At 45.5% G+C, this 27,583-nt stretch overlaps 1 protein-coding gene across 3 annotated transcripts in view; it reads right to left on the bottom strand.

The window, feature by feature from the left end:
* LOC138738975 (lysosome membrane protein 2-like) overlaps positions 1 to 27,583 on the bottom strand; it is a 120,893-nt gene that overhangs the window by 23,343 nt on the left and 69,967 nt on the right. For all 3 annotated transcript variants that reach the window (XM_069890253.1, XM_069890254.1, XM_069890255.1), the window contains 2 exons: positions 15,296 to 15,415; positions 10,236 to 10,405 (listed from right to left, as the gene is read on the bottom strand). In XM_069890253.1, coding sequence (XP_069746354.1) covers positions 10,236 to 10,405; positions 15,296 to 15,415 — 290 coding nt within the window. The remainder of the gene's footprint in view (positions 1 to 10,235; positions 10,406 to 15,295; positions 15,416 to 27,583) is intronic.

The following is a 27,583-nucleotide window of genomic DNA, read 5'->3' as shown; positions in this document are numbered from 1 at the left end:
ACAAAAAAACAGGCCATTTGGCCATTCTAGTCTGTGCTGAAGCATCATTCTGCTAGTCCCACTGACCTGCACCCATCCCATAATCCTCCAGACCTCTCCAATTTATGGATCTATCCAGTTTATTCTTAAAACTTAAGAGTGAGCCTACATTTCAGATGGCAGCTCGTTCCACACACCCACCACTCTCTGAGTGAAAAGGTTCTCCCTAATGTTCCCCCTAAGCCTTTCCCCTTTCACCCTAAAGCCATGTTCTCTCGTATTTACCTCTCCTAATTTAAGTAGAAAGAGCCTATTCGCATTTACTCTGTCAATGCCCCTCATAATTTTGTAAACCTCTATCATATCTCCCCTCATTCTTCTATGCTCCAAGGAATAAAGTCCTAACCTGTTCAATCTTTCCCTGTAACTCAACTCCTGAAGACCTGGCAACATCGTTGTAAATCTCCTCTGCACTCTTTCAATCTTCCTGTAGTTTGGCGACCAGAACTGCACACAGCATTCCAAATTTGGCCTCCCCATATCTTATACAACCTCACCATAACATCCGAGCTCCTGTACTCAATACTTTGATTTATGAAGACCAAGATGCCAAAAGTTTTCTTTAAAACCCTGTCTTCCTGTGATACCACTTTCAGGGAATTATGTATCTTTATTCCCAGATCCCTCTGTTCCTCCGCGCTCCTCAGTGCCCGACTATTTACTATGTATGTCCTACCTTGGTTTGTCCTTCCAAAATGCATTAAACTCCATCCACCACTATCTGGCCCATTTTGGTCCAGTTGGTCCAGATCACTCTGCAAGCTTTGAAAGCCTTCCTCACTGTCTACAGTGCCTCCCATCTTAATGTCATCAGCAAACTTGCTGATCCTATTTCCCAGATCATTGATATAGAAAACAAACAACAATGGTTCCAGCACTGAACCCGTGGCCACGCCACTAATCATAGACCTCCAGTCTGAGAAGCAATCATCCACTACCACTCTCTGTCTTCTCCCATTCAGCCAATTTCAAATCCAGTTTAGAACATCTCCATACCTAGTGTCTGGACCTTCTGAACTAACCTCCCATGTGGGACCTTGTCACATATTGTCCATGTAGCCTTCAGGAGTGCGCCAATGTTTATACCCATTGGCAACGGTCTGTCAGTGTTGAAAGTAGGGTTGAACCAATGTCAGCAACTGAACAGTCACAGAACCATAGAACACTACAGCACAGAAACAGGGTTTTCAGATCACCTAGTATGTGCCAAACTATTATTCTGCCCAGTCCTATTGAGCTGCACCCAGACCATAGCTCTCCATACTCTCTGTACCTATGCATATTATTCTTAATCATCAAAATTGAGCTCCATTTGCCAATTCAGCTTGAATAAACCTTTCCCTGTAATTCAGTTCCTTGTCCCAGCAACAACCTTGTAAATCTTCTTTGCACTCTTTCAATCTGGTCTTTCTGGTGACCAAAACTGCACATAATATTCCAAATTTGGCCTCATCAATGTCTTAGAGAACTTCATCATAACATGCCAACTCCTGTACTCAATAATTTGATTTATAAAGGGCAAGATGCCAAAAGCTCTCTTTTTGACTCTACTTGTGATGGCATTTTCAGGAAATTAAATTTCCAGATTAATTAATTCCCAACTCCCTCTGTTCTAATGCATTACTCGGTGCCCTACCATTTTCCATGTCTGTCCTACCTTGCTTTGTCCTTCTACACTGCAACACCTCACACTTATCCACATTAAATTCCACCTACCATTTTTCCAGAGGATCTTTGGACAACAAGTACCCTCTCACCATAAACTAATGCTATCAGGTTCTAGAATCACTAGCCCAGGGAATAAACTTTATCCTTTTCCCTCATGATTTTATAAACCTTGATAAGGACAAAGTTAATGTTAAAGATGAATGCAAACTGGAAAGTGTCAGGACCAGGCTGAAAAACTTCTTCTCTCTCCGGGCAGTGAGACTGCTGAATGACTGATGAACTGCTCATACAAACCCTCTGGGACTCTATTTAGTTTATTTAACAATGTTTATTTATTTTTATATATGCGTAAATATACTGCATGTGTATCGTTTGTCTATATGTGTGTTATGTATGAATGTAGGTTTGCATGTTTTTGCACCGAGGATCAAAGAACCGTATTTCCCCTGGTTGTACTTGTACAATTGGATGATAATAAACTGGAAGTTAACCTTAAATTCTTAAGAGATAGCACTGGAAACCTTTAGAATCCCTCACAACCCGAAAATCCAGAGCTCCATGTTCAGAGGAATTGTGATTCTGTGCATTAGTAAGCCCCTCCCACAGCATTTAAACCAGCTAAAATCACTCATCAGAAATGGATTGGATGGAACCCAAAGTGATCAAAAAATCTCTGCAAGTGGGTCAGTTAGCAATACATGGTATTTTGAACATTTGTCAACAAGCAATGTAGATGCTGACCATTAAATTTCCAGACCAAAAGAAAAGGAATGCTTGTTCATGGGATAAAGGACAGTGTTGAGATGATCAATGTCAGCCTCTAGGTGCACAAGAGGACACCGCAGAAACCACTTGAAACTTGGTAGAATGAAATACACAAACATGCTGGAGAATCTCAGCAGGTCACACAGCATCCAGGGGATGTTTCGGGCCCTTTGTCAGGTAAAAACATAAGTCTCTGAAGCCAATGTAGGGGCAAAAGATTTGAGAGAGCCGTGGTTTTTAAGGAATATTGGAAACTTGGTTCGAAGAAAAAGGGAGGCATACATTAGATATAAGAAGCATGGAGTTAAGGGGATGTTTGAAAGATACATTGAATGTAAGAGGAATCTTAAGAGAGGAATTAGGAAAGCTAAAAGAAGGTACGAGGAAACTATGGCAAGCAGGGTGAAAACTAATCCAAAAGAGTTCTACAAATATGTTAATGGTAAAAGGAAAGCTAGAGACAAAATTGGTCCCTTAGAGAATCAGAGCGGAAAACTGTGTGTGGAGCCTAGAGAAATGGGGGAGATATTGAACAGTTTCTTTTCTTCGGTATTCACTAAGGAGAAGGATATTGGGAGATGTGAGATAAAAAAAGCAAATTGGGTAAATATGGGGAATATAGAGATTACAAAAGATGTAGTTTTAGGGCTTTTGAAGAATATAAAGGTGGATAAGTCTCCGGGACCAGACGGGATCTTCCCCAGGACATTGAGAGAAGTGAAGGAGGAAATAGCAGAGGCTCTGGCGGTAATTTTCCAAATGTCATTAGATATGGGGATAGTGCCGGAGGATTGGCGCATTGCGCATGTGGTTCCGTTATTTAAAAAAGGTTCAAGGAGGAAGCCTGGCAACTATCGGCCTGTAAGTTTGACGTCTGTGGTAATGGAGAAAATTCTTAGAGATAGTACTTATAAACATCTGGATAGACAGGGTCTGATCAGGAGCACTCAACATGGATTTGTGGGAGGAAGGTCATGTTTGACCAATCTGATTGAATTTTTTGAAGAGGTGACTAGGAATGTGGATGAGGGTAGCGCAGTGGATGTTGTCTATATGGACTTCAGTAAGACCTTCGATAAGGTACCACATGGAAGGTTAGTTAAGAAGGTGTAGTCTTTAGGTATAAATTTTGAGATAGTCAAATGGATTGAACATTGGCTGAAAGGGAGAGGCCAGAGAGTGGTAGTGGATAATTGTCTGTCAGGTTGGAGGCCGGTGACCAGTGGTGTGCCTCAAGGATCTGTATTGGGCCCATTGTTGTTCGTTATATACATTAATGATCTAGATGATGGGGTGGTAAATTGGATTAGTAAATATGCAGACGATACTAAGATAGGTGGAATAGTGGATAATGAAGAAGGTTTTCAAGGATTGCAGAGGGATTTGGGCTGCTTAGAAAAGTGGGCTGAAAAATGGCAGATGGAATTTAATGGTGATAAGTGTGAGGTGCTTCATTTTGGTAAGAAGAATCAGAACAGGACATACGTGGTAAATGGGAGAGCATTGATGAATACAGAAGAGCAGAAAGATTTAGGAGTAATGGTACATCATTCCCTGAAGGTAGAAACTCACGTGAATAGGGTGGTGAAGAAGGCTTTTAGTATGCTGGCCTTTATCAATCATTGCATGGAATATAGGAGTTGGGAGGTGATGTTGAGATTGTATAAGACGTTGGTGCGGCCTAATTTGGAGTTCTGTGTGCAGTTCTGGTCACCTAATTATAGGAAGGATATAAACAGAGTGGAGAGAGTGCAGAGAAGGTTTACCAGAATGTTACCTGGGTTTAAGCATCTAGAGTATAGGGAGAGATTGGACAGATTAGGTCTTTATTCTTTGGAGCGTAGAAGGTTGAGAGGGGATTTGATAGAAGTATTTAAGATTATGAAAGGGATAGACAGAGTGGACGTGGATAGACTATTTCCGTTAAGAGGAGGAAAGATTAAAACAAGAGGACATGAGTTAAGAATTAAGGGGCAGAGGTTTAGAGGTAACATGAGGGGGAACTTCTTTACTCAGAGAGTGGTAGCCGTGTGGAATGATCTTCCGGGAGAAATAGTGGCGGCGGAGTCAATTATATTATTTAAGAAAAGGTTGGACAGGTATATGGATGAGAAGAAGATGGAGGGATATGGGCATTGTGCAGGGAGGTGGGACTAGAGAGGGGTGTTTGGTTCGGTGCAGTCTAGAAGGGCCTAATGGCCTGTTTCCATGCTGTAAATTGTTATGTTATGTTAAGAGTGAACAAGGTGCCAGGCCCTGATAGCGTACCTGGCAGGGTACTGAAAATCTGCATTGATCATCTCAATGCCCAAGCAGATACAAGGATATCAATAATATTGAAAGAGTGCAGAGAAGATTTACTAGGATGTTTCTGAGTCTTCAGGAGTTGAATTACAGGGAAAGATTAAACAGGTTAGGAGTTTATTCCTTGGAGCGAAGAAGAATGAGGGGAGATTTGATAGAGGTTTACAAGATTATGAGAGGTATAGACACAGTGGATGCGAGTAGGCTTTTTTCCACTCCTTTTCCAACTCAGTCATTTGCTTCTTCAATGATAAACTTTCCACCACATATTATTTTTTAATTTTCATAGTGTAACTAATAATTTGCCTACGCAAATATGTTTTAAAAGTATCCCACAATACAAAATTACTACTTACTGAATTAGTATTCTCAGTCAGGAATAAAGCAATCTGTTCCTTAACAAAAGTAATAAACTCTGATTTCTTCAGTGACATTGTATTAAACCTCCATCTATAAGACAATTGCACCACTTCTGGACTTACACAGGAGAAGAACAACCTGGCTTTTATATTCAAGGTACTCTACCTTGTAAATGTGCTGATACCAAAAAAAATCTATTGTAGATGAATGAAAAGAAAAATCTTTCTCTGTAGGATTTACTCTCCTCCAAACATCAATTAAATTCAAATCTTTCATCAAAGCTCCTATTTGTATTGCCGTCTTTGATTTCCTTATACTTTTCAGAGATCTATCCAATAAAGGATCTAAATCACAGTTAAAATCTCCCCCAATCAAAATATTTTCATTAGCCTGATTTAACAATAAAAAAAAGCCTCTGACATGAACCGTTCATCATCTACATTAGGTGCGTAAATATTTAACAAGGTCCATGATTCAGCAAAAAATTTACAATTCACCATCAAAACCCTCCCTGCATTTCCTCCTGTTGTTTTGATCAGAAGTCAATTCATACCTCAGATATTTCTAATTATTTCTTTGTTCTCGTCTGGCCATAGTCTTCGGTTCTAATCAACACCTCCCGTGTATCCTTATTGCTTATCATTCCTACTAAATTGGTTTATCCATTTTGTTTGTCTCTAACATTCTCAGTCATGGTACTCTTATCTCTTATCCTTGCAGCACACTTATCTTCCTGTCACCGGCCTGTTTCAGAATAAATCACTGTCCCGATGGTTTCTCCAACCTCATTCTGTCTAACTTCTCCTATCTGCTATCCTGTACTCCCATGTGTGCTTTACAATTAGCAGTGTAACCTTGGGGATGAAAGTATTTTCTCTCTTTGTATTTGGAGTCAGTAGATTCTACACATACTATAATTAGCCAACTTTTCTACATGCTGTAGCTGTTACTTAATTGCATTAATATTGCCCTTAAACAGTATAATTGAAGTAAATAGTAAATTGTTACATAGTAATGGATTAATGAATACATAATGAATAGTATATAGGCATATTTTCCATGATTACTTTAACCCTTGGTTCCAACACCATCAAAACCCTCCCTGCATTTCCTTCAAATAATTCCAATTCAAACGGTAATTTCTTATGGATTAAAATCGCTACAACACTTGCTTTAAAATTAAAAGAAGAAAACACATGACCAACCCACTCTCTCTTCAATTTCAAATGTTATTTTTCAGTCAAATGTGTCTCTTGCAAAAAAACAATATCAACTTTCATTTTCTTTATGTAAGCCAATACTCATTTACGCTTAATGGGATTATTCAATTCCTGAACATTAAAAGTTGCAAAAATCAAATTAGACATTTTGTTAGTAATAAACTTCACACTACTATAAATTTGCTCCCCTTTCTAATTCCCTTAATATTCTGAACCCTCCCCTATATAAAAATTCCACAAAGTAAAAAAAAATAGAAAAAATATACTACCCCAAACAAGCTTCTAAAAAGTAGTAGCTCCCTAAAAATCTGGGTGTGGTAAAACCCACTAGTGGCAGATGAATATAAGGTCTCAGTGTCATCCACCCACCCCCCGCAGTCAGACTTTCATAAAGTACATAATCAAATATATTCAACCCAATGATTCCAGCCCAATGATTGTTCCGGGTCTTCAATGTCAAGAAGACTTTGTGTCATTTCAACTTTCTTTCCATTCTTTCCATGTTTCCCATTCTTCCCATTCCCATTCCCATTTACCCTCCTTTTAGGTGACGATAATGGTGACCGTCCACTTCCTCACAGATCTGGCAATGAATTAGCAAAAATTAATGCATCATAGTAATTTTCAAAAAATTGAGTTTGAAAATTCCCATAAAAAACTTTCAATACAGCCAGGTATCGATAAGCAAATTTATAACCCTTTCACCATAATACTTCTTTAGCTGAATGAAATTCTCGGCACTTTCTAATAATTTCTTGACTCAGATCAGCATAAAAAAACACTCTGTTATTCTGAACCATCATTGGAGTTTGATTTTGCCATGCCTTCTGCACCGTAACTCGTAGTATCATTTCTCTATCCTGATATTTCAAACAACGAATCAAAACTGCTCGTGGTGGTTGACCTGGAAATGGTTTTTTCCTCAACGCTCTATATGCCTGGTCTAGCTCCAGACAATCCAGAAAAAATTAATTGCCCAATACCTCAGGGATCCATTTCTTAAAAACTTTACCGGATCTGAACCTTTCATATCTTCCAGGAGACCTACATTCTTTACATTATTTCTTCAACTTTGATTCTCGAATGAATCAATTTTCTTCAATAATTCCTTGTTCTGAATCCCCCAATCCACAATAGAATCCACTTTTTCCATTTTTTCTCTATTATGATCCACTTGATTCTTACATTCAAAAAAAGCATCTTCAATTTTTTTAAATTATCCTGTAGAATATCCACTGTTTTTATACATCTACTCACATCACTTTTAACTATAGTCATTTCTTTCTTCATAGAAGTCATCTCTTCACACAAATTATTTATTTTAGTTTTCACTTCCATAAATCCTTGATTTATCTGAATAGACATCTGGATTGACATGTTTTCCATTTGATGAGCAATCCCTTCCAATATTGTAAATACAGAATCCAGTCCAGGTTCCATCACTTCCCCTTGAGGCCTACCTTCTCTGGTCCCAGTCCCCATATATTCTTCCTGTGTTGATTCCAATAATGCTGTGCTTTCTTCCTCTTTAGATACAGTGGTTCCTCTTCCCATGTGGCTGCAGGTCTGGATACCCGTCGACAGCGTGCTGACCTCATCAGCCTGCCATCTTTCAGGCTCCCCCACAGCCCACACCTTTTCTAATAGTTCTCGGACTCACGACGCACCATGCATGCCCGGAAGAGTCACCGACCGCCCAGGTGTATCTTCCGATGCTACACTGCATGCTCCTAGATCACCAGGAACGACTGCGGGCTTGCGAGTCTGACCCCACTCCGCTGAACCGCCCATGGGTCCGGGCTCACAGGGGCACGAGTCAGGGCCGGCAGAGCTCGTCACAGAACTGGCACCATCTTGCGGTCGCGCAATCGGCGCCAGTGTAATACTCTGCCAAGCAGGGGTCCTTTGAGGCTTGGAAATTCCAGTTGACGACTCCGTGGCTTCAACTTGGTAGGTAGGCCTCAATTCTTCAACACTTTTGTAAGGTAATTTCTTTTGTAACTGAGACTTTGATTTCTTCACATTTGTAGCCATTGCAATCCTCCACTTCTACACCATCTTGCCACGCCCCCCCGTGTTTCCTAATCTTATAGAGTTCTTCGATGAGGTTTCTAAGATGGTGGATAAAGGAAAGGCACTGGATGTAGTCTACATGGACTTTAATGAAGCCTTTGACAAAGTCCCACAGGGGAGGTTAGTTCAGAAGGTTCTGACATGAGGTTGTAAACTGGCTGTGTGGGAGAAAACAGAGAGTGGGAGTAGATGGTTGCTTTTCAGACTGGAGGCCTGTGACGAGTGGTGTGCCTCAGGGATCTGTGTTGGGACCATTGTTGTTTGTTGTCTATATCAATGATCTGATGGTAATGTGGTAAATTGGATCAGCAAGTTTGCTGATGACACTAAGATAGGAGGGGTTTTGGATTTTCAAAGTTTGCAGAGGGATCTGGATCATCTGGGAGAATAGACCAAAAAAATGGCAGATGAAGTTTAATGCAGACAAGTGTGAAGTGATGAATTTTGGAAGGTCAAACCAAGGTTAGACATACACCGCTGTGTATGACCCAATGGTCAGGCACTGAGGAGTGTGGAGGAACAGAGAGATCTGAAGGTGGTGTCGCAGGTGGACAGGGTTATAAAGAAAGTTTTTGGCATCTTAACCTTTATAAATCAAAGTATTGAGTGCAGGAGTTGGGATGTTATGTTGACATTGTTTAAGACATTGGTGAGGCCAAATTTGGAATATTGTGTGCAGTTCTGGTCACCGAACTACAGGAAGGATATCAATAAGATTGAAAGAGTGCAGAGATTTACTTGGATGTTGCCGAGTCTTCAGGAGTTGAGTTACAGGGAAAGATTAAACAGGTTGGGACATTATTCCTTTGAGCGAAGAAGAACAAGGGGAGATTTGATAGAAGTTTACAAGATTATGAGAGGTATAGACAGAATGGATGTAGGCAGGCTTTTTCCACTTAGATTAAGGGAGATAAATATGAGAGGTCATAGTTTTAAACTGAAAGGGGGAAGTTTTTCACTCCGAGAGTGGTGGGAGTGTGGAACGAGCTGCCATCTAGTGTGGTGAATGTGGGCTTGCTCTTGAGTTTTAGGAATAAATTGGATAGATATATGAATGGGAGAGGCCTGGAGGGTTATGGAATGGCCTGTTTTCTGTCCTGTAGCGTTCGATAGTTCTATAATGGCAGGGTCTGTGTGGAAGTGATGTCTTCACCAAGGTCAATGAATTAACTATTTGTCGTAGCTGGTGGAGGAGGCAATTAGTGTGGACAGCAGATGAGGAGGGGAAGACAGGAGCAGTGTGGTGGAAGCTGGAGCTGAGGGGAGGTGTTGAAAGCAGAGGGGGAGTGACAGAGAGAGGGATGGATTGAGGAGGAGCCGATAGTGAGTGGGGAGAGGGGACTCTAGTTAAGTTTCACCATAAGTCTACATTTCAGATCTTGTAACTGCCTTCGACGAGGGATGAGAATATTGTGTCAACAGCAGCAGGTAAAAGCAGGAGTGCACCTGTGCGAGGCTGTGCAAGGTGGAATGAACTCAGCCTGCACATTACAATGCATTTACTCTGCAAAGTCTGTAGGTTATATTGCTTGTAGGTTACTATGCTAGTAGATTGTAATGTCTGTAATTTACATTGGTTGTAGGTTACAATGCTCAAAGGCTGCAACGCCTGTCAGTTGCAATGCCAATGGATTGGAATGCCTGTTGGTTACAATGTCTATATATTGCATACCTGTAGATTACAGTGTCTACAAGGTTTAATGCCTGTAAGCTACAATTTCTGTAGGTTACACTGCCTGTAGGCCACATTGCCTGTAAATTACAATGTATCTGACTTTGCAGGAGCTGGGGATTTAACTTCTTCACCTTTTTTGCAGATGCTAATGTCCAGAACTCCAGTCAGGCAGCAGTTCCTCATTGGGCAAAATCCCTCCTTTTTCAGATTGTCCATTTCAAATATCTCTCTTGGAACTGTGAATCGATATGCATCAATTCCTTTGACTTGTACCTCTTTTTCAAACACAACGTTCAGGGACCTGAAAGAACAGGAGAATTCAATGTTGTGTGCCAAGATAACATCCTTTCACCCACAAACTCTGGGCCCTAGCATGTCCCACCAGAAATCACTCCTCACTCCCCTCTCCTCCTGTGCTCTCCCATTCCTCCCTACCCCTTTCTTCCTTCTGTCCCCCTCTATTCTCCTTGCCTCAACCCTGCACTCCTTTCCCTTTATTCTCTTCCCTCTCCAGCCCATCCTCCTGTACCAAAATCTCTGTTCCTTACCCTGCTCCTGTTCTGCTCACCTCCACCGCCCATTCCCTCCACTCAGATACTTCTCCCTCCATTCCCCTCAATTACTCCACCTTCTCACCTCAGATGTCCCCATCATCCCTTCCCAGCTGTTCCTGAATTTTAGTGAACCACCCTTTCCAGTTTGTGTCAGAGCTGGCCTGAAACATTTGCTTCACACTCCTCCTTACACAGAGGCTGTCAGACCTGTTGTGTATCCCGAGTATTATCCCTTCAGATGTTCACCACTCACTACATCTCACACTTCCAACCGCCTTTCTCTCTTTCTCTCACTTTCTCTATCTTTATATCTCACCACATCTCTTTCTTCTCTCTCTGTCACCTCTCTCTCAATCTATCTTTTTAGCTAATGTATCATCAATAATCACAAAAGACTGAAGCTGTAAAACTATCAGGCTTTTATTAACTATAGACTGGAACAGCATCAACCTCATTGACTGATCAAGGCGGAGTGGAATGGGGAGCATGCAAAGGGCTATGGGTAGGATTGGTCTCGGGAGGAGTGTCCATCCGGTAGCAGCCAATCATAGCATAACAGTGGTTTACCACATTCACCCCTTTTTAAGAAGAGTCCTGCAGGGTGAGAAAAAAAAGGATGAAACAAATATACATATATATAAGTCTGTCAGGGGGTCTCCTTTACCACAGCAAATGACATGGTAATAGTTGGGGCATTGCCATACCATTCTGAGCAGCTTGTGCAGTTGGCCTGTCATCACCGGTTACAGTTCATCAAGGGGGAGGGGGAAACAGGTGAGGGGTAAGGGAGGGTGGTGCTGGTGCATCATGGGTGACAACAGTAGCCAGGGGTGGAGAGTGGTCAGCCACAGGTTCAGAGACCCCTAGGTAGAAATGGGTACTCTGTTGGTAGTCAGTAGTAGTCAGAGGGGCACCCGATGGTGCCAGATCCCAGATCAAGGCTCGTGTCCTCCCGCCCATCAGGGAAGACAACGTAGGCATACAGGGGGTTAGTGTGGAGAAGGTGAGCCCTTGACCAGTGGGTCAGTCTTAGACTGCCTGGTGTACTTCGAAGCAGGACTGGTCCTGGGAAGTTAAGCTTAGTCCCTGGTGCAGACTTCCTCGGGAAAGCAAACATCCATTCATGAAGTGTATTGTTAGTGGCTGTACATAAAAATGACTGGACAGAATGGAATACATCTGGGAGGACTTCACGCCATTGAGAGACAGGGAGGCCTCAAGACCTCAGTGCCAAGAGGATGGTTTTCCACACTGTGTCATTCTCCCTTTCCACTTACCCATTCCTTCTAGGGTTGTAGCTGGTGGTCCTGCTCATGGTGATGTCCCTGGCCAGCAGGTACTGCCACAGCTCATCACTCATGAATGATGTCCCTCTGGTCACTGTGGATGAAACCAGGGTACCCAAAGAGCGTGAAGATATTACAGAGGGTCTTGATAACTGTGGCTGTGATCATGTCCGGGCAGGGAATGGCAAAAGGGAAATGTGAGTATTCATTGATGATTATAAGGGAGTAGACATTGTGGATGGAGAAGGGGAGGGGCCCCTTTAAATCAATGCTTAGACACTCAAAGGAGTGGGTAGATTTGATCAGGTGTGCCTTGTCTGGTCGGTAGAATTGTTTGCATTCAGCGCAGACCTGGCAAATTTTAGTCATCGTCTGGACTTCCTCAATAGAGTATGGTGAGTTCCGAGCTCTGATAAAATGGAAAAACCTAGTTACTCCAGGGTGACAGGTTATTATGGAGGGTCTGCAATCTGTCCATTTGGGCACTGGCACAGATCCCATGGGATAGAGCATCCGGGGGCTTGTAAAGTTTTCCAGGCCAGTAGAAGACATCATAGTTGTTAGTGGACAGCTTGATTCTCCACCTGAGCATCTTATCATTCTTGATTTTTCCCCTTTGCTTATTATTAAACATGAATGCAACTGCTCGCTGATCCGTGAGGGGGGTGAATTGATTTCCAGCATGGTGGTGCCTCCAGTGGCGTACAGCTTCCATGATGGCCTGGGCCTCCTTCTTGACAGAAGAGTGGTAAATTTCAGGGCCCTGGAGGGTGTGTGAGAAAGATGTGATAGGTGTGCCCGCTTTGTTGAGTGTGGCAGCCAGGGCAAATTCGGATGGATCACTCTGTTGTGTGGACTTATCTATGGCATGAATGGTTGCCTTACGGATATCATCTTTGATATGGTTGAATGCAAATTGGACCTCTGCCAGCAGGGGAAAAGTAGTGGCTTTGACCAGTGAACAATCTTGGTGCATAATTGGGGAGCCATTCAACATAACGAGAGAAGAACCTGAGGCATCTCTTGTGCTTTGAGGGTACATGAGAGAGGCAGCTCCAGCAATGGATGCCTGCGGTCAGGCTTGGGGCCAATGTTGCTGTTCTCGGGCACGCAGCCGAGGATGGCTAGTCGTGGTGTCCAGAACACACATTTGTCCTTGATTTAAGTAAGGTTCAGGCATTTTGCTGCCCAGAGGAATTTATGGCGATTTGCATCATGATCTTGCAGGTCATGGCCACAGATGGTAACATTATCTAGGTATGGGAAGGTGGCCTGCAGTTTATAGTGGTCCACCATGTTCCATCTCCTGTTGGAAGACAGAAATCCCGTTTATGATGCCGAAAGAGATCCAGAGGAAGTGGTAGAGGAGGCTATCCACCTTGAATGCAGTATACTGATGGTCCTCCAGGTGAATTGGGAGCTGGTGATACACCAACTTCAGAGAATACCTGATATTGTGTGATCTGGTGATCATCGGATATGCAGGTAAGGGGGTATACGTCGAGCTGCATATACTGGTTGATTGTCTGGCTGTAGTCTATGACCATCCTATTCTTTTCCTGTTCTTTACCACAACCACCTGGGCCCTCCAAGAGCTATTACTGGGCTTGATGATGCCCTCACCCAACAAGCACTGAATCTCCAACTTAATGAAGACTTTGTCATCTGCACAGTATCATCTACACCTGGTGGACACTGGCTTGCATTGGTGAACAGTGGACAGAAGGGGTCGACTTTGAGGCCACAGAGGGCCGTCTGTGAGTTATTCATTGCAGATAATGAAGGGGGGATGGGGCACATCGAATTTCAATGTAATTTTCTGGAGATGGCACTGGAAGTCCAGCCCCAGTAGAGAGGGAGCACAGACTTGAGGCATAATGAGTAGCCTGAAATGTTTGTAAACTATGACTCCAGCAGTCAGGGCCATTACGTAGGACATTTTTCTCTGCTCATATTTTTTCTCATTTTCTCTACTCTCCCTCCTCTCCCATTCAAAACACTACCATTTTTCCAATTCTGACAAAATGTTATTGACCTGAAACGCTGATGCTGCCTGACTCACTGAGTGTTTCCAGTCCTTTGGGTTTTCATGTAGGTCTTGTATTGTAGATGTCATCATAGAATTATGCAGCCCAGGACCAGGCCCTTGGGCCCAATGTTCATGCTGACCACGATACCCATCTGAGGTCATCCCATTTCTCAGTGTTTAGCCCATTTATCTTCCCCATTCATGCACTTGTCTAAATGTATTTTAAACCTTGTAAATGTCCCTGCCTCTAGCAGCTCGTATATCCATCACCTGCTGTGTAGAAGATGGTGCCCTCAGGTCCCTTATAAATCTCTCTCCTCTCACCTTAAATCTATAGCCTCTAGTTCTAGATTGCCCTACCCTGGGAAAAAAGCTGTTTACTTTAACAGTTGCTCTCCTGATTTCATGAACTTCTATAAGGTACCACCTGCATCCTAGTGAAAGTCTCCAGTTTCTCCATGTAACTCCAGCCCTCCAGTTCTGGTTTCATCCTTGTGAATCATTTTTTTTTAACACCCTTTCCAGGTTAAATAAATTTAATTCAAACAGAGCACTGTAACAGGCCCTTCCAGCCCACAATGCTTGTGCTGCCCAAATATATATATATGTGACCAATTAACCTACTAAGCACCACATGACCATAAACCATAGAGCACTGCAACACAGAAACAGGTTCTTCAACCCATCTGGCCAGTGCCATACTCTTATTCTGCCCAGTTCCATTGACCTGCATCTCTCTATACCCATTCCATCCACATTTTTCTTAACTGCTCGAATTGAGCCCGAATTCACTGCTTCAGTTCATTCCACACTCTCACCACTCTCTGTGTGAAGAATTTCCCCCTAATGTTCCCTTTAAATATATCACCTCTCACCCTTAACCTACTGCATGTTCTCTAGATCTTGTTTCACTTAACCTCAGTGGAAAAAGCCTGATTGCATTTACTTTAGCAATTCTCCTCATAATGTTTTTATACCTCATCAAATCTTCTGAAGCTCCAGGGAATAAAGTCCTATACTATTTAATCTTTCCTTGTAACTCAGTGCTTCAAGTTCCAGCAACATCCTTGTAAGTCTTCTCTGCACCCTTTCAATTTAATTTATGGCTTTCCTGTTGTTAGGTGACCAAAATGGCACACAATAGTCCACATTTGGTCTCACCAAAGTGGAGTGTGGGAGGAAACCTGAACACCCGGAGAAATTCCACACTGACACAGGGAGAGCGTACAGTTGGCATGGCAACCAGAGCCCTAAACAGTGTCCCAGAAGTGGCCTCACCAATGTCAGTGCACACAGCACTAATGTCACAGTTATTCAATCACCTGCAAATATCAGGAGCAAAAATGTAGAGAGCTTCATCCTTGTTGATCAGTGGATGAAAAGTGGATCCATCCGTTCCGTTGATCATGTTGGAAGTATTTGATGCCCACCAGCTGAGTGATCTGTGGAACAGAAAGTGTCCATCGTTATTCAGTCCAGACCTTAGTCACTTCCGTCCGCATCGATGACCACAATAGGATGGAGGAGAGTTCTGACCAAAACAAGGAACTGCCCGATAATATTTCAGTCCAAGCCAATAAATTCCCCTTCAATGTTCTTTAACCTTAAAAAACTGAAGAGCCATCTCTCTTTCCCATTGCTGAGTTAAGGGAGGAAATTGTAGGGGGCATTTGAACAATGTGCACATATTGTACATGCATTTATACTAGTAAAACATCTGATCACTTCCATAGAAGTGCAAGGCCTCTGTACTGGTTCCCCTGCACCACCTTGTCTTCATCGTTAATGTTGGTTGATGTTCAATGCATTGCACTCTCTCCCCTGAGGAAGAAGGTTCTCTCCCATTCCTGACACTTGAGCATGAAGGATTTAGGCCACACCCACGAACTTTGACCTGCTCCTGAAACCTTTTGAATGGTGCGCATTGGTTGGCAGGACAGCAGCACTCTGCTGGGTCAGGTGGGGAGACAGCATGGATTGGAGCCCTTCAGGAGGTCTAGGTGAGCTTGAGGATGAGAATTGGGGGTTTGGAGCAGTGAGGGAGTCCAAGGAGAGGGACAATGACATTGGGACTTCCTGAGTGCAGAGTCCCAAGCCTAAAGAGTCCTGGGCTAGTTTGTCAATCTTGCCCCAAGAATGAGCTGTGACATGTTAACTTCTGCAGATGCTGCACAAATTACAGGTCTTGCAGTGTCCATGGGAAGTAAAGGGTGACCATCATTTTGGGCCTAGGCCCTTCTAAAGTGGACCAACTTGCTAGGGATGTAATCTAGTAGATGCAAGAGCAAGTTTCAACTGGGTCTCCCATGAGGTAGTGTTTGGCCTGGATATTCCACCCAGGACAAACATAAATGCTTTAAAACCCCTGGTTTCTGGAATTCAAGCAACCAGCAGCCTCAAGTAACCAGCACAAAAAAAAACGAGGAAAGAATAAATAAATAAATAAATAAATGAGAATAAAATACTATGTTTAAAGTACAAAGGTATAAAATTGTAAAAGTAAATGTTCACCAATGTTCTGAATGTTCTGAAGAAATGTTCTGAAGTAACACATAAACCTTTGGTGAAGATGGGAGCAAATATTCAGACAGCGGAGTGCCTTGTAGCAGCTCATAGCAGCTGTTTGAATAATGTTGTGTGAAACAGCAATGGCATCACCCAGGATGAAGATCGGGTTGATGCCGCTTGCTGTTGGGATGTGTTCCCTTATCCCTGCTTAGTAAGAGTTGCTCTGGGCAGAGGCTTTATCTGTAAACTTGGAGGAGGAGGGTTAATTATCTATAATGTTATTGCTTGTCTTTTGGGCGGCTCTGTGGAGGGGGAGGAACCTGCAGCTGCAGCGACGGTTAAATGTTTTCAAAGAATGTGACTGAAAATAAGTAAAATGCTTTAAGGTTTATATATTCATGCAAATGAAGTTCGATCATTGTAAGTACAGTCTAGTATTCTTGTTTTTTTGTCTTTTAAACTGTTTATTGCAAATGCAGGTGTATTAGTTAGGCATTGTAAGAGTCTCAAGCAACCGGAAAAATACACTTATCCAGCATCTACCTATCTCCATAGGTACCAGATACCAGAGGTTTAACTATATTAAAAAAGAAATGCACTACCTTGCCTCTGAGCCTCCAAGCCAGCTCTGATTCTGAAAGACACAGCTTAAAGCTCCTTTTTGAACAAGATGAGGAGAGTTATCCCTTATCCAATATTTCTTCCTCAAACAGAAGGCTCAGATTCAAGCTGCTGTATGTGGGACCAGGTTGAGTGTTAAACAATGACAGCATTTCAAGACAATTTTTTAAACTGCTAAATTCAATTTGGGTGTTCACAAAGTGATGTGAATACACTGTATCAATAAAACTTTCCTTCCTGCTAATGTTTTCTCACCTTTGGCTGTCATGTGAAAACAAACTGGGACCGAGATTGAAGTAACACACAGTCTGGTGGAGGAGCTGAGTGGGTCAAGCAGCATCCATGGCAGAGAAAGAATGGTTGATATTTGGGCTGCGACCCTTCAGAAGAGCTGAGAGCACGGAGGAGAGGTTGCAGATATCATGAAGACAAGGTGGGAAGGATCATGCAGGAGTCAGTGGGAGATTGGTGAAACTGGAGGGGTGAAGGATGATGGAGAGATGGGGAGGGTGCAAGCAGAGTTAGGAGAAAGAGACAGTTGATTGGCAGGTTCCAGACGAAGGAAGAGAGAGGCAAGAGAATAAAGGGGTGAGGTGGTCACACAGGGTAAAACCATAGAACCATAGGACTCTACAGCAGAGAAAACAGACATTTTGGCCCTTCTAGTCTGTGCCGAACTATTATTCTGCCTAGTCCCATTGACCTGCACCCAGTACATAGACCTTCATACCCCTCCCTATACCTGTCCAAATACTTCTTAAATGGGAAAATTGAGCTCATATTCACCACTTCAGCTGGAACTTCATTCCACACTCCCACCACTCTCTCTGTGAAGTTCCCCCCAATACTCCCCCTAAACATTTCCATTTTCACCCTTAACCCATGCCCTCTGGTTTGTATCTGACCTACCCTGAGTGGAAAAAGCCCATCTATATTTACTCTATCCACCCCCCTCATCATTTTAAATACCTCTATCAAATCTCCCCTCATTCTTCTATGCTCCAGGGAATAAAGTCCGAACCTGTTTAACCTTTCCTGTAACACAGTTCCTGAAGTCCAGCAAACAACCTAATAATTCTTCTCTGCACTCTTTCAATCTTATTGATATCTTTCCTGTAATACACCACAGTAACAGGACATTTAGGCCCATGATCCCATGCCACCCAAATGACCTATGCCCCCAGTACTCTTTTTGAATGGTGGGTGGATCCCAGAGCCCCTGGGGAAAACACACAGAGACAATGAGAAGAATGTACAAACTCCTTACAGACAGTGCTGGATTCAAACCCCTTCTAGTCTGTGCCAAACCATTTTTTTTGCCTAGTCCCACCGATCTGCACCCAGTCCATGGCCCTCCATTACCGCTCCCATCCATACACCTGTCCAAATGCTTCTTAAATGTTAAAATTGAGCCTGGATTCACTTCAGCTGGCAGCTCGTTCCACACTCCCACCCCTTCTGTGTGATGAAGTTTCCCCTAATCTTTTCCCTTTCACCCTTAACCCATGTCATCTGGTTTATATCTCACTGACCCTCAGTGAAAAAAGCCTATCCACATTTACACTGTCTATCCCCTCATAATTTTAAATAGCTCTATCAAATCTCCCTTCATTCTTCTACACTCCAGGGAATAAAGTCCTAATCTATTTAACCTTTCCTTGTAACTCAGTTCCTAAAGATCAGGCAACATCCTAGTAATTCTTCTTTGCACTCTTTCAATCTAATTGATATCTTTCCTGTAGTTAGGTGACCAAAATTTTGCTTTACCCATGTCTTGTATCACAACATCCCAACTCCTGTACTCTATACTTTGATTTATGAAGCCCAATATCCCAAAAGCTCTCTTTACAACCCTGTCCACCTGTGATGCCACTTTCAGGGAATTATAAAAGTTCTACCGCACTCCTCAGTGCCCGACCATTAACTGTATGTGTCAGTTTTTGGTTTGTCCTTTCAAAAAACAACAACTCAACTTGTCTGCATTAAACTCCATCTGCTATTTTTCATCCCATTTTTCCTGTTGGTTCATATTCCTCTGCAAGCTTTGAAAACCTTCTTTGCTGTCCACAATGCCTCCAATCTTAGTGTCATCTGCAAACTTGTTGATCCAATTTACCACACTATCATCCAGATCATTGAAATAGATGACAAACAACAATGGTTCCAGCACTGATCTCTGAGGCACCACCAGTCACAGGCCTCCAGTCTGAGAAGCAATCATCCACTACCTCTCTCTGGCCTCTCCCTTATGACCAATATTGAATCCAGTTTACTACCTCACCATTTGAACCTTCCTGACAATCTTCCCATGTGGAACCTTTTCAGAAAACTTACTAAAGTCCATGTAGACAACAACTCTACCCTTTACTTTATCAACTTTCTTCTCGGTACAAACTAGCCACAAGGAGGCAACAGCCCAGTGAGTCCTGTAGAGCACTAAGGGCAATGGGCAGGGAATGTGCCTGAACAGACAGAACTGCTGCAGAGACCACAGACGATCTCATTCAGGATGCCTACGTGGCTGGGGTCCGATCGAATGAGGTGAGGCAGTGCCTGCTAGAGCACGGGGGAGAAAACCTAGAGGATGTGATCCAGTCACAGAGACAATGGAGGATGCGGTCTTAAGTATGGACGTGTACTCTTGGGGCTGGACCCCACGCTCTGATGTGATTAGAATGACCTCCCTCAACCCTACTACCCCCCGGAACACCAACAGCCTGTCAGCTGCTGCCATTTTGCCCGATGTAACCCCGAAGTGTTATTTCTGCAGGAGGGACAAGCACAGTAGGTCCCAGTGCCCGGCAGAAAAGCCAGGTGCCAAAAGTGCCTTAAAAACAGCCACTTTGCTGTAGTCTGTCACTCCAAATTGGCCACTGTCAAAAGTGCCTTGTGTGAAGCTCAACCGCCACCCTCCCATTCAAACATTTCTTCCTCAGAGCTCTCGTCCAATGAGAGTGAGGACTCCACTGCGCAGCAGTGCCTGACGTCACGGGGCAGATGCCGAGCACGGAAGGTACAACCCACCCTCGCCGCAATGGCATTGGCCTGCTTCACCCTCCCTCACGAAGCAACGTCCGACCAGGCCCCAGCCCCAACATCAAAGGCCGCCGCGTTGCGACCAGGGACCCGCTGCCACCATCACCACAGAGCCCACCGCCACCATCACAGCTGAACTTGCTGCTGCCGCTACCAATGCTGCCGACCAGGGACCCGCCGCTGACATCACCACTGAGCCCACTGCCGCCATCACCGCTGAGCCTGCCACCGTCGTGACCGCCGACGACTGCCCGACTGACTGCTCCACCACCAACAGCAAGCAGTGTCCCCCAGCACTTACCGTTGGCTGGCTGACACCCCCAGCAGGCTGCAGACAGCAGCACGAACTCCTCGACGCCGACTGCTCCGGCCCAACTGTTTCTGTGATGTCACCACGTACATGTTACGTGACGTCATAACGTAGGACTCCATTGTCCCCATTACAAGTCACTGAATCAGTAACCCTAGACCAGGACTGCCCCCATCCCCTCACAAAACCAATGGAACTGATTAAAGTGCATGGACTCTGTACCAATTGCTTATTTGACTCGGGGTCAACTGACAGTTTTATCCGCTCAGACCTGGCCCACCGTTGCGGACTGGTTATTCTCCCCACTGCCCAGAGGATTTCATTGGTTACCAGATCGCACTCGACTGGGGTAAAGGGGTATTGCGTGATGACCCTGAAAGTCCAGGGCATCACGTTCACAGACTTCAAACTATTAGCCCTTCCCCAACTGTGTGCCCCTGTACTGCTGGGACTGGACTTTCAGTGCCAGTTTTGAACCGTTTCCCTGCACTTTGGGGGGCCTCACACTCCACTCTCTGTCTATAACCTCTCCAGTACGGAAGCCTCCTGCCAACGGCAGCCTGAGCCACCCACTCCCATGCCCAGGGGCCTCACCTGTAGCCTCTCCACCCTCCAAGTTGCTCCGCCAGCGCTCTTCACAAACCTCACCCCTGGCTGGAAGCCTGTGGCCACCAAAAACCGGATATATAGTTATGAACACATGAAATTTATCACAAGTGAGGTGTGCAGCTGCTGGACGAGGGCATTATTGAACCTAGCTCGAGTCCCTGGAGGGCCCAGGTGGTGATTGTTAAAAACAAGAAGCCACGGATAGTGGTTGACTACAGACAGACAATCAACCGCTTCACACTTCTGGATATGTACCCTCTTCCACGGATATTGGATGTGGTGAATCAGATTGCCCAATACCGGGTGTTTTCCACCATTGACTTACATTCGGCCTATCACCAACTACCGATCCGCGAGAAGACCGACCTTTCACGGCTTTCTAAGTGAATGGGCGGCTGTATCAATTCCTCAGGGTACCCTTTGGGGTCACAAATGGCATCGTGGTCTTCCAGCGGGAAATGGACTGGATGGTGGACCAGAATGTGCTAACTGCTACTTTCCCATATCTGGACAATGTCACCATCTGCGGCCATGACACGTAGGATCATGATGCCATCCTCAAGAAATTTTTTCAGACTGCAATTTGGCTGACCTTGACCTACAATTTCGACCATTGTGTCTTCCGGACCACTTGGCTTGCAATTCTAGATTGCGTGCTGGAGAACGGGATGGTAATGCCAGACCCTGACCACATGTGTCCCCTCATGGACTTGCCCCCCACCCCCCCCACAAACACACACACACACACACACACATACACACACCCAGAAGGCACTCAGACGCTGCCTGGGCTTTTTCTCCCTATGCCCAATGGGTTCCACACTATGCTGACAAGGCACGGCCACTCATTAAAACCACCTCCTTCCCCCTGTAAACCGAAGCCAGAGTGGCCTTCGACTGCATCAAATCGGACTTCGCCGCTGCAACGCTGCACACCATCGAGGAGTCCATCCCATTCCAATTTGAGAGCAATGCGTCCGACTTTGCACTGGCAGCCACTTTGAACTAGGCCGGCCGGCTGGTAGCCTTCTTCTCCAGAAGCCTTCAGGGTCCTGAGAGCCGACACTCCTCTGTGGAGAAGGAGGCCCAGGCCATAGGCGAAGCAGTACGTCGTTGGAGACACTACCTCACTGGCAGGCACTTTACACTGCTGACCGACCAACGCTCAGTCTCCTTCATGTTTAGCAATACCCAGCAATGTAAGATCAAGAATGACAAAATCGCCTAGTGGAGAATCAAACTCTCCACCTTTAATTATGACATACTGCATCGGCCTGGTAAACTCAACGACCTGCCAGATGTCCTCTCCAGGGGGACTTGCGCCAACATACAACTTGACAGGCTGCAGAGACTCCATGATGAGCTCTGTCATCCAGGGATCACTAGGTTCGCGCACTTTGTCAAAACTCGCAACCTGCCCTACACGGTCAAGGAGATTCGCTCCATGACTCGAGCCTGCCCGGTGTGCGTTGAGTGGAAGCCCCACTTCTTCCGTCCAGAGAACACCCACGTCATCAAAGCCACCCGCCCTTCTGAGTGTCTCAGCGTGGACTTCAAGGGGCCCCTACCGTAAATCAAATGTAACACCTACATCCTTATGGCCATCATCGAGTACTCCCGCTTCCCATTCGCTGTGCCCTGCTTGGGCATGACTGCCTCCTCAGTCATCGAGGCCCTGCACAGCATCTTCGCCATCTTCGAGTACCCCAGTTACATCCACAGTGATGGGGGTCCTCGTTTATGAGCGCAGAGCTGCGGCAGTACCTTCTGGAACATGGTATTGCTTCAAGCAGGACCACCAGCTATAACCCACGTGGTAATGGGCAGGTCAAAAGAGAGAATGCCACCATCTGGAAAGTGGTTATGTTTGCCCTCTGGTCCAAAGGTCTCCCCACCTCTCGCTGACAGAAAGTGCTCACTAGTGCCCAACACTCCATCCGCTCCCTCCTATGCACCTCGACCAATGCCACCCCCCCATGGAAGGATGTTCTCTTTCCTGAGGAAATCCAAATCGGGAACAACCATACCAGCGTGGCTCACGATACCTGGGACGATCCTCCTGCGACGCCACATCCAATACTCAAAGAATGACCCCTTGGTTGACCAAGTGACTCTGCTCCATGTGAAACCGCATTATACCTACATTGAGTATCTGGACGGGCGGGAGGACACAGTTTCATTAAGGGACCTAGTCCAAGCGGATCAGGCCCAGCAGTGCTTCCACCCCAACCTCCCCCAAATCCTTCTCCCCCAGGCCATGTGCTTGAACAGATGGACCAGCACCACCCCACCACTCAGGTCAGACTGTCGACAATGCCGTTGGGGAATTGAGCAAAGCAGTAGCCGCAGCTGGCGACACAACTCCAGCGACCCCAATCCCGGCGTCACGCGGATGGTCAGGCCCCCTGACTGGTACAGCCCCTAACCTCCACCAAGCCCTTTTTTTCTTTTTCTTTTTCTTTTTTTTTTACAGCCCTCCATCTACCCGGGGTCAGTTCTCAAAGAAGGGATAGTGCAGATTCTATCACCAATGTGCATATGTACAGATTGTAGTGTAGGATGACTGTGAATGGCTGAGAGCATAGCCACGCCTACTGGCAGGTCTTAAAGGGTTGCTCCTAGCCAGACCAGGTCATTCTGGACTGGTCGACCTACATGTGATACGCTCCAGTCTTCTAATTAATAAAAGCTTTGGTTTGGATCAACAAGCCTTTGATTCTTTCGACGCGCTCTCCAGGATAGTTTAAGAGTTAGAAATAAAATTACATTTTAAAATTAAACACTGTCCAGTTCATTGCCTAGTGCTCCTTGTTACGCATGGTTCTTCTTCTTTGGCTTGGCTTCGCGGACGAAGATTTATGGAGGGGTATGGTCACGTCTGCTGCAGGCTCGTTGGTGACTGACGTCCGATGTGGGACAGGCAGGCACGGTTGCAGCAGTTGCAAGGGAAAATTGGTTGGTTGGGGTTGGGTGTTGGGTTTTTCCTCCTTTGTCTTTTGTCAGTGAGATGGGCTCTGTGGTCTTCTTCAAAGGAGGTTGCTGCCCGCCGAACTGTGAGGCGCCAAGATGTTGGAGGCGATATCAGCCTACTGGTGGTGGTTCATAACAACCCTTATTTGCTTAAGACAGCAAGCAGAATCAGAATCAGGATTTATTGTCAAGAACAAGTCATGAAATTCGGTATTTTACATCAGCATCATAGTGCAAACATATAAAATAATAATAACAATAAAAGTGCAGGAAAGGTAAGGCAGTGTGGCAACACTCAAAAGTGATGGACAGGCGAACTGGGTCTGTGTGTCATGCGCGCATCAGCGGAGCAGCCGTAACAAAGATGGCACCGTGTGGTCTTTCTGGCAGAAGCTGAGGCCCCGCATACGTCACAATGATGCAGTTTCCAGCATGAATGGGCAGGAGCTAAAATGGTGCACTAGCCATAATAAAGTTCACAAGTTCTGATGAGCCCAACGACTACTGGTCTCATTCGTTCACTTAGCCAGCTTGCACGCTACATTGATGACCCTGATGGGTCCAAACATTTTTGGACTTCTCAGCATGGACGCTGCAGCAGTAAGCACTGTTGCACTAAAACTCTCCACCTTCTGGACACTTCACCCTTGACGTGGTTCAGACAAACGGAGGTACAGTTCAAGATTAAACAGATCTCTTCCAACTCTACCAAATACTACCATGTGCTCAGTGCCTTGGACCAGGAGGCTGCAACCAGAGTAGGCGACGTTATACAGACCCACCGGAGGAAGATAAATACAATGTGCTGAAATTGTTACTCATCACCATATATGGGCTCTCCAGATGCGAGATCAGCACCTGGATGGCCTGGGAATCAGAACGCTGTCCGTCCTCATGGACGAGATGCTCACGCTGGCAAAGGATCACAAACCCTGCATCACGTTTGAGCAGGTGTTTCTAGAACAACTGCCCAATCTCATTCAGCTGCTGCTGGTGGATGTAGACATCAGCAACCCCAGAAAGGTCACTGCCAAAGCAGATATCCTATGGCAGACAAAGTGAGAAAATGAATCCACTGTCAGTCAGCTAGCCAGACCTCAGGCAGAGCAGCAGACCAAACCCCACCTGCTCCGAGACTAACAATGCCCCCGAAAACCAACTGAGGGAGTGGACAGTAAATGGTATTTCTGCCACCAAAGGTGCGCAGACGCCCGTAAATGCTGGCCATCCAGATAGCCTCCTCCACATTAGTGATATAATCTCCAGCCATAGGTTTCTCGTTAACACAGGCATAGAAATCAGCATCACCCCACTGACGGCGCTCGAAACCCATACAAGACACCATGGCCCCACCCTGTGAGCAGCAAACAACAGCTCAATAAAGACTTTCGGGAAATGGCGGGAAGTCGTGCAGTTAGGAGACGAGACTTTCATTTGGGATTTCACACTCACATTAGTGGAAAAGCCACTCCTAGGGGCGGATTTCTTGAGGGCACACAGCCTGCGAGTCAGCCTAAAAGCCAAAAGACTGGTCCACGCCAAAACTTTTCAAACATTCCCTCTCGGAGAGGCCGGAATCTCAGCCCCTCAACTGGCCTCGGTCACATCTTCCACCGATGAATACAGCTGCATTTTGGCAGAGTTTCCGTCAGTCTTCAGGCCACAATTCACCTCTGCCATGCCAAAGCATGGTGTTCAACACCATATCACCACCCAGGGGCCACCTGTCCATGCACGTGCCCAATGGCTACCTCCAGATAAGCTGCACCTGGTGAAAGAAGAGTTTAAGCTGTCCGCAGATCTAATAGCCCCTAGGCCTCACCTTTACACATGGTCCTGAAGGCCTCCGGTGGCTGGCGACCATGTAGAGACTACAGATGCCTGAACGACGCCATGTGTTCCCCACATCCAGGATTTCACCTCCAACCTACACAGAGCTTGCATCTTCTCCAAGGTCGACTTCATGCACGGTTACCACCAGATCCCCGTACATCCTGACGACATCCAGAAGACAGCCATAATTACTCCTTTTGGCCTCTTCGAGTTCCTGCAGATGACGTTTGGCCTCAAGAACACGGCACCAACATTCCAGCGTCTCATGGATGTGGTCGGTAGGGATTTGGATTTCCTGCTCATCTATCTGGATGACATCCTCAACGCAATCAAAGATCGGCAGGTACATGTTTCCCACCTATGCCACTGTACTCCTGCCTCAGCGAGTTCGGCCTCACAGTCAACCCAGCCAAGTGCCAGCTCGGATTGGGTGTCATTGGCTTCCTGGGCCTTAAGATCAACAGGAACAGTGCTACAACCCTACCCAACAAAGTGGAAGTCATTTGCCATTTCCCCAGGCCTAAATGCAGGAATTCGTGGGTACGATTAATTTTTACAACTGTTTCATCCCAGCAGCCGCCAGCATCATGCACCCGCTTTTCGCCATGATAGCTGCAATGAAGTAGGACCAAGCATGGAATGACGAGGCCGCAGCAGCTTTCCAACAAACCAAAGATGACCTAGCCAATGCTACGTTACTTGTACACCGAAGGACAGATGTTCTCACCGCCTTAACTGTCGTTGTCTCGAACACCACATTCAGGGAAGTACTTGAACAGCTTGTGGATGGCCACTGGAAACCTGTAGGCTTTTTCAGCCGACACGACAATCAGAGCTGAAATACAGTGTTTTCAACAGGGAGCTTTACCTTGAGGTGTGGCATTTCCAATACTTCCTGGAGGGGAGGCCATTCACACTCTTCAAGGACCATAAGTCTTTAACTTTTGCGTTTTCAAAAGTTTCAGAAACCTGGTCAGCTCAACAACAGCACCACCTTTCCTACATCTCCTAGTCCACAATGACCATCCAACACCTCTCAGGGAGACAACGTACCAGCATACGCCCTTTTGGAGCTGGCAAAGGCCCAACAGGTTGATGCTGAGACCTGCAATTCTGCTCCGCAGTCACCGGCTTACAGCTGCAGGACATACCATTTGGCCAAGGTAACAGGATGCTGCTCTGTGACATGTCCACGGGCCACCCCCGACCCATAGTCCCTGCTCTGTGGAACCACAGTCCACATGGTTTCCTCTCATTTTGTATGGCACAGCTTGCGAGAACAGGTCAGTGAATGGGCACGGACCTGCACGCACTGTCAGATGGCCAAGGTCCACTGGCACACTAAAGCCCCCATGCAGTAGTTCCAAATGCCGACCCACAGATTCGCCCATATACATGCCAACATCGTGGGGCCCTTACCAGTCTCGCGGGGCTACTGTTACCTCCTCATCATTGTCGACCGGTTTACCAGATGGCCTGAGGCTGCTCCTATTACCGAAACTACAGCTGACTCCTGCGGCAGAGCCCTGCTGTCCACATGGCTATCCAGTTTCAGCATCCCAGCACATTTAATCACTGACTAAGGTGCCCATTTTGCTTCCACACTTTGGTCAGAATTAGCCAGCCTGCTCGGCATGCAGCCTCACCACTCCACAGCCTACAACCCCCAATCCAATGGCCTGATTGAGCATTTCCACAGGCACCTCAAATCGGCCCTCATGGC

This window comes from Narcine bancroftii, chromosome 7, assembly GCF_036971445.1.
Source record: "Narcine bancroftii isolate sNarBan1 chromosome 7, sNarBan1.hap1, whole genome shotgun sequence".
Classification (NCBI taxonomy): Eukaryota; Metazoa; Chordata; class Chondrichthyes; order Torpediniformes; family Narcinidae; genus Narcine; species Narcine bancroftii.
The sequence above is the reverse complement of the archived record's forward strand: the minus strand, read 5'-3'. Positions and strand labels throughout refer to the sequence as shown.